Below are 11,271 nucleotides of genomic sequence, written 5' to 3'. Positions count from 1 at the left end.
CGAGACAAACTGATCGAAGCGTTCCCACCGTACTAATCGCAATTAACGATCTCCATTACCGCGATTGGCCGATCTTCAGTCTCCCTCACTCGTGTTCGACTCGAATAACTCGATTATGTCGTTCGACAAGTGTCAACTCGCTCGAGTCCGAAGCAATCCGAGATTTCGATCTTTTTCCTCGCGCGGAACCTTCTTACGAACGACGCGATTCCCTTTCTTCCCTTTCTTCGGAGTACAACGCGAAATCCTCGGCGCGGATCCATCGATCGCGAAAGGATCTTGCGCGTAATTCGCGCTCGCGACGCGCTCGAATGCGCCTCTGGCCGATCGATCGCAAACTTTCCGTCACGCGGAAAATTCGAGCGCGCTTCCGCGAGCGCGTCGCACGCACTTTCCCACAACGGTACAGCAACAACGACGACAGCAACAGCCACGACAACATCCGCGCGTTAATTGCCATAATTACCATGACGTTGTAGCTCCGGCGAACGACCGACAACACCTCACACCTCTCGTCTCGTCTCGTCTCGTCTCGCCTCGCCTCGCCTCGCCTCGCCTCGCCTCGCCTCGCCTCGCCTCGCTTCGCCTCACTACGCCTCACGCCCGCGTAATCTTCTCTATATCGATCAGAGGATCGCGCGCATAGCCCGTGGCCGTCGCGCGCGCACTATCTCTCCGGCGACTTATCCACGCCGAATTATTCTCTCCTCTTCGTGTACACGCCGCGTTCGGCGACGATCGGCCGATGCGCGCGATTGACGCGATCGGGAGTCTCACGCTTGCTCTCGCGCTCGCGTGCGCGCACCGCGGACCCGGAAATCCCGAACGCCTCGCTCGCGTGCTCGTGCCACAGGTGGTGGTGGTGGTGGTGGTTGATGGCGATGGTGGTGGTGGTGGTGGTGGTGGTTGGTGATGGTCGGGTCCCGGGATAAAAACGGACGGACAGCCGCAGGAAGGCACACACGGGCCGTTCATCTTATAGGGTGTCTCGTAAAAAGCGGGATCGCCACGGCAGGAATGCGTTCTTCCTCGCGAGCGTGCGCGCGACCGATCCGTCGACCGATCGATCGATCGATCGATCGATCGATCGACCGACCGACCGATCAACCGGCCGACCGTTCGTCCGAACGAATGAACGAACGAACGAACGATCGATCGAGCGTCTTCCTCCTTTCTCTTTCGCTCTTTCTTGCTTTTTATCTTCCTCTCTTCCTCTCGCTCTTTCTCCTCTCCCCCCCCCCTTCTCTCTCTCTCTTCTTCCGCCTTTCGCCTGGCAAAATTTTCAACAAAAGAACCGATTTTCGCGAACCGAGAACGCGACTTCGCGTATCACGCTTTTGGTATTTCCTTCGTTCCCCTTTCTTTCCTACAGTGAGCTCAGAAATACGCGCAAACGGAGCTTTTCTTTCTTTTTCCCTCTCTCTCTCTCTCTCTCTCTCTTTCTCTCTCTCTCTCTCTCTCTCTCTACTTACCTATCTATATATCTCCGATCTCATTTACGTTCTCGCACGGCACCTGCAGTGTTTCGAAATATGTAAAGCGTGTAAGCTACAGCGTGATTTATTAAATTGCTATTTAGTTGTGTAAGGATGACGTGTATGTATTGCGAAGGAAATAGGAACTCCCTCGCGCGTTCGAATGGAGCACACTGGATGATTGCCATTGCGGATCCTGAGATGTTCTCTTTGTATCACCAGGAAATAAATCCCAATTATATAATTTGGTAACGCAAATCACGCGTGCTGACACAGACGCGTGCAATTTCCCGAAATTACAAGAACGTTCGCATTTCGAGAATTTTGTGCGATAAATCTTAACGTGTCCTGGCGCTTTTTATTTCGGACATCCTATATCCTATATCGGAGTTTACGAGGGTCCTTCGAAAAGCCGTAAACTGTCGCGTGTCCTTGACAATCTTGACCAGGCTACGGTCGCGTAGTGCGCAATTAGAGCGCGAAACGCGTTAAAATGTATCCAGGATATCACTTACGGGTTTCAAGCGCGTTATCATCCCCGTCATCGTCACGGTCGTCGTTGTCGTTTTCGTTGTCGTCGTCGTCGTCGTCGTCGTCATCGTCGTCGTCGTCATCGTCGTCGTCGTGGTCGAGGTCGGGACTCTGCCGTTGGCACTGATAACACGCAACCGGATTAAACGCGCGCGACCGCGCGACTTTCCACGCGGTACCTGCCGGGAAAATTGAGAGAGCAGGAGGGGAGAGGAAGAGAGAGAGAGAGAGAGAGAGAGAGAGAGAGAGAGAGAGAGAGGGCTCGAAAAACAACCTCGTGGTCGTCCACGAACTGCGGCGACGACGACGACGGTGAACGTATATACCCTACTCGTCGAGCGGCCGCGGCGGTACTGATCCCAAAAAGTTTCTCGGGAACCCTCGCGTTTTCCAAAAACTGCGAAAGTGCGGGCAGGGGTGGAGGAGGTGGAGAGACCGAGTCGGCGGTCGGTGGAGGTGGTGGGACACCACGGAGAAGTCGAGAGAAGGAGCGGAGGACAAGGAGACCCCGAAGAACGAACTGTAGAAGGCAGGGAGGATGAGAAGAGAGAGCCGCGGATCACGAACGGACGGACGGAGAGGGACACGCGGATTCCCGATGGCAAGGGAAGGGAGGCAAAGCCGCGGGTCCGGGCTCGGAAGTTAGAAGAGAAGCGGTGCGAGACGCAGCAGAGGCTGAAGAAAGAGCGGAGAGCTCGTGGACGAAGAAGAGGAGGAGGCGAGGAGAGAACGGGAGAAGAAAGAGAGAAAGAAAGAAAGAAAAACAGAGAGAGAGAGAGAGAGAGAGAGAGAGAGGAACGCGTGTCCGGCGAATGGAGCTTTAATCGCCGCTAATTGCCGTATTGTTCGGCGGATCGATCAGATTTATGAATGGCGGCAGCGAGCGTGCGTTCGAAGACCGGTCACGACTAGAGGGATCGAGCAGGAGGAAGAAGAAGAAGAAGAAGATGATAATGATGATGATGATGACGAAGAGTAAGATGATGATGAAGGAGACAGAAATTCCCTTCCCCCCCCCTCTCCCGTCCTTTTCTCTCGCTCACTCTTTCTCTCTTCCTCTTCCTCGAGAAGAAACGAAATGCCCAAGACCCTGTCGGGTCTGCCGCGACGCTCTCGAAGACGAACTCTCTTATCTGTTCGTCCTCTCTGTTTACATGGCCCGTCGTGCCCTGTCCGGTCCCGCGACATGGTTGGCTGCCACGCTGGTGGGGCCCATGGGTTCCAATGGGAACCCACGATCGCGGTGGGGGTTCCGGATGACGAACTGCCCGGAACGGATAGCAGCAGATGGCGCTGAACGTCCCCGCGACGAGGAAGATATGCGTCGTCTCTGATCTGAGCGAGATGATACCCAGCATCCGCTGTGCACGGGATGCTGCTGTAAGTATCTTCGTTGGCCGTCGCATTCCATCTTCTTTCTCTCCGTTCATCCCTTTCCTAGATGAAAGTAGCATTCGGGTCGTCGTGAGTGAATTTACCCGGCGTGTCTCTTTCTCTTTCCTGCAAAGTGAAAAAACGCTGACGGGGAACGCGTATCGGCTCCTCCGAGATTTCTTCGTCGAACCTCGCTTTTCCCCATCTCTGCTTTCCATTCCTGAACGAAAGAATCTACCTCCGGGAGGGAGGCGAGCATGATCGTTCTTCAGCTTCCTAGTCTTTTCTTCGTTCGGCAGATTTCCTCTTCTTTTTCCTCGCTGCTCGGGAATACGGATTGTATAGACGCAGAAAAATTCAGTCTCTCTTTCTTCTTCTTTCCTCAGACAAACGAGAGATACGGCAAATATCTTTGCCCTTGGCTTCGCTCCGTCTCGTTTCTTTTCTTCCTGTCGTAATATTCCTTTCCCAGAATTCCCTCCCAGACATCACCAAGGGCGAGAAGGCGCCCTAATTTTTCAGACGACCTTTAAACACGTCTCGGGATCACTTCTGGACCTCGGTAGTGTTTCTGCCACTGACATTATAGCTTTTGTATTTCGTCTTCTCTTGTTCCATCTCTCCCGAGAATCCCATAATGCGGCAAGATGTAGCAGCGAGTTTCGAGAGACGCGCCGCAAAAAGAGGGGAACCGTGAATTAAATCAGCGAGCTACAAACGATCGCAATTAGTTCTTCCCGCTTCGGCTGTTGTCTTCGGTGACACCCTGTCTGTAATGTGTTTCTTCAACCGAGCAGCAGGCGCGCGCGTATTGGACAAAAGAATAATAATGAAACCTTTCTGGTGATATCTTCTCGGAAGATAAAGCAGAAAGAATATTCAACGATAATTGACAATTTCCGGACCTCGGGGTTTAAGGGTTAATTAAACCGGCGAAGAAACAGCGATCGCGCGCGCGAGCCGCGACGAAAAAATCAAGCACGGATCGAGAAGTTATCGGTTCTGGCGCAGCGTGCTGATGACCTTTAAACGTAATCAATTATTCGAGAGTGTAGACCGATTAGATAAATCGGAGGCCATGAATATAGAATATAGAATGAATATAGACTTCAATATGCGCTTTAATGAACCTCACGAGCAGAGCGATAGGAAGCAAGCGCTGCCTCGCTTGCTTCGAATTTGTACCGATCAATCCGCGCACGAGAACGATTAAAGACGAAGAAATAATTCCGAGTGACGCGTACGATAATCCCAGGCCCGCTTGGTGACCCGCCGATAAGAGGTCACGGCCACGCGAAACGGCACCTAATTTACGCGTCCAAATCGACCTCGCCGTCTCGCGGTGAATTTACGCAATCATGCGTAACGGCCGTCAACCGGATCGAAATGGTCCTCGGTCGTCTCCGCGAAGGGCGTAAACAACTCGAGGCAGGAGAGGCCGAGAGCGAGATCAAGAAGGGCCAAGAAGAAGGGAACCAAGAGAGAGATCAAGCGAGGCTCCTGAGAACCGAAGCGAGCAAAAAGCAGGCTCGCGCTTAGTGAAGTATCACCGCGATCTGGTAAATCTGGTAACGATATTTCATGTTGTCGGAAAGAGAGAAGGAGGGGGAGAGAGAGAGAGAGAGAGAGAGAGCTGATAAATACACTAAAAGTAGGTAAATCCGGTGATTCAGATAAGTAAGAAGATCACGATATCTGTGGCAAATTGTCCGTTATAAATATAAAAGGCAGGTATTATGTTTTAGGAAACAATCTCAAGGTATGCGCACTACAACTTCAGATTGACGTTTTTCTATCTTAAAAGATGTACATTAAATCTCATTGGTGCCTAATTCTCGCGACAACGACCGGTCTAGCTCGATCTTAATGCGAATCGTTACTTACGACTCGCGGTTCCCACGTGCAGCTGTCATCGCTGAGATTGTGTGTTTTGACAGTTGGAATGTTAAGATGGGCTCTGATGAGAGGGATTAAAAGTGAATGAGAGAGATTGAGATAAAGTGAAAAAGAATGGAAGAGATTGAAATAAATTGAGGGGGATTAAGAGGGAATAAGAGGGATCGGTTATTTATAATTTGTATATAAATCGTCGATAAAAAAACGAGCGAATACCGCGTGTTCCTTGACCCCTTTAAGTAATTTTTCTTAATTATTAAAAAACATCGAGACCATGTTCGTGTGTGTATTCTATATGTCACATGTGTTCGTACGAGTTTTCACACACATGTAGAATGTCTTGAGATCGCAGGATGCGTCTTTCACGTGATACTTAATCACACAGTTAATTCATATCAAGTCAAGAAAGCTGAAAAAGTGGCGTTTGTAAGAACTCTGGCGCGGTCAAATTCAAATCCCGACAGAGCGAGTGAAAAATGATAATTTTAAACTCACACTCCGCTCCTCGGATAGAATATAAAGCGCGAGGCGCTTTATATTCACACTTGGATATTCTCATCGGAAAAACTCCAACATTGTCCTGACTTCTCTCGCTGAAGAGAGAGGGCCGGCGCGGCGCCGATAAAAGGCGGCGATAAAAGAAGCCTCGGGCGGTTCGAGGGTTAAATATTCTCGGGTTAATATGTCTCGTCGGTATCATAATAGTATAAGATGGCACGCGGTGTGTGTCCGGAGTGGAACGGACGACCGCATAGAACGGGCTAGACCGGGTCAGGGGGAAATGATGTAGCTCTATCGCGTGTAGGGGGCGTGAACACGTGGAATGAGACGTCGATTGGAACTCGTTTCGAATCGAACGAAATAAAACGGTCGTGAGCGCGCCAGGACGGCATAGACCGCGCGAGAGATACGGTATGGTATATGAGGAAGTAATACACGAAACACCGTAGAGCCGCTGGATACGAAGAGCCCCGGCTATTCCGACTCTCGCGAGAAGCGAGTCCCAAACTTCTGCAAATTATCGCTCGTGTCAAATCGTGTCAAATCGTTTTTCTACGCTGAGTATTACACGACGACGACTGGTCGCGTTCCTCTATCTCAGGTATCGAATATACCGAGTGAAACGAGCACGACGGTGGTATGGTAGTGGTGTCTCTCGTAACTTTGTAGAGCGTGTTCGGTAGCAACGTGTGGGCGTCCGACGTGTGCATATAAATAAATGTAAAGTATGCATATTAACGACACGCGCACGCACGATTGGGTTAATCTCGAAGTACGGTGGTACGCGTCGGTCGTGTTTCTCTGATTGCGTATGCGCCTGGCCGGAGCTAAGTTTCCTTAACTAGGCTCAAAAATGCGCCGCAGAAACGCAAAATGACTAGCGATTTAATAAGCGACACAATCGATTTCTACGATCTAACGCGACCTCCTTTTTAAACGGCGATTCGACCCAACCGACCGAGGAAGTATCGCAATATGACGGTTTTAACCCCGCGCCGTTCCGTTAGCGCGACTTTTTTTTAACCCGTTTTCATTTTGCAATATCTAAGTAAGTAGGTGTCGCTCCCGATACGCAAATCTCTCGATCTGCGTCCGCGTGCGTGCGTGTGCGCACACGATGACATTGTCAAATTCCAAACGTTAGAGAATTTTTTCCCCCCCGTACGCAACTTTGTTTTGAAACCAGTTTCCCTCGTTCCCCACTGAACGAATGTTAGTTAGTTGGTCGCCTCTGCGGATCTTTTTTCCCCTCTTCTCTTTTCTCAGGACAAGCGACGATGAGATGCGTGAATTCAGCCTCGAGAATCGCTATACAGTGCGAAAAATAAGCCAATTTTTGGATAAAAATTCACCGACAACAGAGAACTCTATCGATTTTAATGAAACTTTTTTTTAAATACTTGCAAAGGTCCTAGCAATGATTATTGCTAGGTGCTTCAAATTGGTTGAAAAAAAATTTTTTTAAACGAATTGTTGCAAACAAATTAAGTAAAATTAATTTTATTAAATTTGTTTACAAAATTAACTCGTAATTTATAATTTAACTTATAACTTCAAGTTAAGTTAAATTAATTTTTCTTAATTTGTTTAAAAAATATTTTTGCCAACCAATTTAGAGCCCCAATAATCAGCAGCTAGGACCCATGCCAGAAACCCAGAGGTTACTTTTTTCATATCTCTACTGGTCTAAGGATGGGCCTTAATAAGTTAATGTGTCAAATTTACGTAAATTTTTGTGAGGTTAGTTCGAGTCTTAACTCATTTATAGCAATACCTCTTTGTAGCAGGATCCTTTGCGAGTATTTTAAAAAAAGTTTCATTAAAATCGATGGGGTTTTCTGTTGTCGGTGGATTTTTGTTCAAAAACTGACTGATTTTTTCCACTGTGCGCCGTCGGAATCGAGGCGTTCGAGGAGAAGAACGCGCGAAGAATTCTTTCTCAGCGCCAACGCTAATTTATGAGCCGTACCGTTAGCGCGCGCAATTAAGGAGGCTGTTGAAAAAAGGGCGCATCTCGTGTCCTGGCCGTGGCCGTGGGCGCGCGGTCGCCTCTTGAAGTCTCCTTCGATACATTACGTAAGATCGCCGTGGAATGTCGCGTCTTTTTAACGCGTAACACGTACTCTTAATCTGAACCGTACTTCTCGAAAAAATATTATCCACGCGTGAGAAGTGGACAGTGGCGGGATGCGAGTCCCGCGAAACTTGCAACTGCGTTATCAAGAAGAAAACAGAAGAAGAAAAGGAAAAGATCGAAATACCTCGAATTGGGTTGAAAGAACTCAATTTCGGGGCTATGCATGGCGAACCGACCGACTTGATCTCTTCAGTAAGATTTTGTTATTGCACTTGAGAAAACTTTACGTTATTTATTATATTATCATGAAACTTGTGAGAGAATAACTTGAAATCATTCTACAAAGTTTACGCTAGATACGTTTGCCCTGCGAGCGTGTTAGTTAACTAATATACAATGTATCTATTAATAAACATGTTCCATTATTAGAGAAACATATATGACGTCGACAAGGTAATTCTTATTCGTTCCAACTCGATTGCAGCCTCTGCGACGAAATTTACATAAGACTTGGTTCCCCTTAGGCAATTACTTATCACCGCAGCTTTTCCGAGTACCACTTCTCGTCCCGTGATTACCAAACCCGTAATTTCGAGATTTCTTCCTCCCCTTCCCCCGTTTTTCGGCCAGGAGCGTTTAAAGCCTCCCGCTGCGAGCGATTGAACGCTTTACGAGACGTTATCCTTTTTTTCTCCCCCAACGGCTTCCCCCGCTATCTTTCGACTTAATCTGTGTAACCTGCCAGATGGACAGAGGAATTATCTACGGGACGGGACAGGACGAAGGAGAAGAGGAAGAAAAAGAAGAAGAAACGCCGGATGCTCTATGGATCGACCGGCTCTAGCCGCGACAGCCCCGGCGAGATGCTTTACGACGCACTACGGTCAGCCGCGATACCGCTCAGGTGAGCGGTAATGCGCGTGCTGAACGCATAAATTGCAATTCCGCAGGGCGCGCGCATTCCGTATTGTTCCCTCTAATAAACCGGGATAAGCGAGAATGCGCGCGAGCGCGTGAGCACGCCGATTAAGAGCGCCCACGAAAGGGAGATAAATGCGCGCGAGTCCTTGCTAATTGCGGCCGCGGCCGGCTTTCGTTTTCTCTGACCAAAGCGCGCGTTGTCGCGCGACATTGTATATTAGCATATACAATGAAGCTAAAGATATAAATAACAGAGTAAGTATCTGTTCCTCTCTCTCTCTCTCTCTCTCTCTCTCGGAGGAGGAGGAGGAGGAGGAGGAGGAGGAGGAGGAGGAGGATAAAAATAGAACGCCGCGCGAATTAACTAAGAGGATAAATCAGAATAAAATATTATGTATGTAAGATTCAAAATGACGGAGTCCGAGGACGGAACAGTGCGCTCACTTTCTCCTTCGAACTCTTCAAACCGCTTTCAGATGTGATTTGTGTCTTCGAAGAAAAATAAGAAGAAAAGATAGTAATCGGCGCCTGTTTTTTTTTAAGAAGGGAAGAAGAAAGAAATTGAAATGATCTGTTTTTGTTACTTGAGAAGAAAAAAGGACGAAAGTGATTGGTGACGGAATTCTGTAAAATAACTCGGTAACTTGATCGACGTCGAAACGATGACCCCGTGTCATCGTTTAGTTTCATCTCTATTAGCCGCGACCGCGAAGGGACACCCGGTAGGTCTAGCACACCCTGTATACGCGCAAACATCTGTTCTTGTGGTGTGAAATAATCGCACGCATAAATAAACCACGACAGAACCGCGACGTGCGTGTCTCACGTGAAGCGGGCAGAAAAACGCGACTTCGCCGTTCACGATCCGCAGTGCCGAAAAAGTCGCGGCGAGCCGAAGCTCCCAATGAAATCCCGCAGAACACGCGATACCCCGCGAGATATTCCTGTATCGCGTAATACCGATTTCGACTTCTCGTGTACCTCGACAAATATTTTTCAGCAATTACGAGTCGAATCGCAGGGTCATCCATCGAGCGAAGAACCCGCGAAGACGCGGGCGAGATTCCAAACAAATCGTATCGTATTTTCATATTAGAGAAGACCGAGACAGGCTAGTTATGTATTTTATATTTATATATTATATATATCGCGAGAGAAATTTCAAATGTTCCTCTTGCAACACGAGTACTTTACGTATCGAGAATGCGTTTAATGGAAACCGGGAGGATATTTAAGATTATAATAAAAATAATCAGAGTATATAATTAGAAAAGAGAGAAGCCCATAAATTTCCAAGCGTCTCGAAATTTCATGTTAATACTCTCCATCGTGAGCGAGTATAAACTCAGGTAACTTGTTATTAATTACCCGGGGAATGAAGTTTCCTGCAACTGTGCATAATCTACTACGTTGAATGATAAAAATAATTTTCATCGATTAAAATCAAATCAATAAAAAAAAAAAAATACGATTAAAATCACTAATGACGTAAAGATTATAGACAAGTATACGTGATGATAAAATTCTAAAAAGTTTAGGAACCTGCTTGTATGTCGACGTCCCCAAACGATTGATCACGCGATTGATCACGCGATTTCTCTTTCGCGAAGGAGACAATCACGGCTTCGTCCCTGACGTCTGTCGAATTGCCTCGTTAATCCGGCAAAATTAGGACTTGCAGAAAACACGCACCGCGCGCAACGATCTCGCGGGTCGATCTCGAGACGACGGAGAACGTATATCTTATCTCTCTCGCGAGCGATGCGTCGCGCCGCGCTGTTGTGTAAAGCGACGCGAAAGAAGAAGTGATCTCTCGATGAAGCGGCCAATTAATTTCGGAGATATCCTTATCGTTCGCGCTCTCTCGCGCGCGGATGTGCGCAACGCGAGCGGGCGATCGATCGTGCCCGAATATCTGTGCCATACTTGTTCCCACGTTACGCGTTATCCGGAGCCGACACGTGGCCGTGGACGTAAATCCAGAGATTCACGAAGGAGAAGATAACCGTCGAAATATATGTTCCCGCTGTCGTATAACTTACTATGTGGAATGTGACATTCGTCTAAAACCTCCGACCGCGGTCGGAGAACTGGTTTTTGCAGTCGACTGTATATCGCCTGGCTTACTGTTAGATTATCTACAATCTGTTATCTACGATTACATAAAGGACGCGGTATGAAGGGGGGCATCTGAAAATCGCTCGCGAAATATACAATGCGTGACACGGGGCCGATTGTACGTACATTAGAAGCGATCGCGTACGCTAATCGGATCTCGAATCTGTACACCCGACGCCCGACGTTCGATGTGTCACGACGAATCACGTTCGATCGTTCACCCATGTCGCTTGGAATCTTACCTGTGCGTCCGGAGAGACGCACGCGTGACAAAGTGTCCGCTTTCGTGCTTGTGTTCACCTCGAAACAGAGGAAAAAAGAATCAAAAATGTCTAATCAACAAAGCACGACCCCAAGAATATCCCGCGAGACTGATCC

The 11,271-nt window shown here is 48.2% G+C and overlaps 1 protein-coding gene across 5 annotated transcripts in view; it reads right to left on the bottom strand.

Annotated features, from left to right (window-relative positions):
* shd (cytochrome P450 family 24 subfamily A member shade) overlaps window positions 1-2,549 on the bottom strand; it is a 19,178-nt gene extending 16,629 nt beyond the window's left edge. Inside the window, exon 1 of one of the 5 annotated variants that reach the window (XM_011154207.2) lies at window positions 2,281-2,549. Coding sequence is in view for 3 of the 5 variants with exons in the window: in XM_011154162.2 (XP_011152464.2) it covers window positions 1,991-2,089 (99 nt within the window). In the remaining 2 variants the exon portion in view is untranslated. Of the gene's footprint in view, window positions 1-466; window positions 821-1,472; window positions 1,494-1,990; window positions 2,231-2,280 lie in introns of those variants that run through there. The other 4 variants (XM_011154162.2, XM_011154187.3, XM_025305100.1 and 1 more) reach the window with 4 other exon arrangements.
* Window positions 2,550-11,271: the final 8,722 nt, after the last annotated feature.

This window comes from Harpegnathos saltator, unplaced genomic scaffold, assembly GCF_003227715.2.
Source record: "Harpegnathos saltator strain DR-91 unplaced genomic scaffold, Hsal_v8.6 scaffold674, whole genome shotgun sequence".
NCBI lineage: Eukaryota > Metazoa > Arthropoda > Insecta > Hymenoptera > Formicidae > Harpegnathos > Harpegnathos saltator.
Note: the sequence above shows the minus strand (reverse complement) of the source record. Positions and strands in the feature narration are given on the sequence as shown.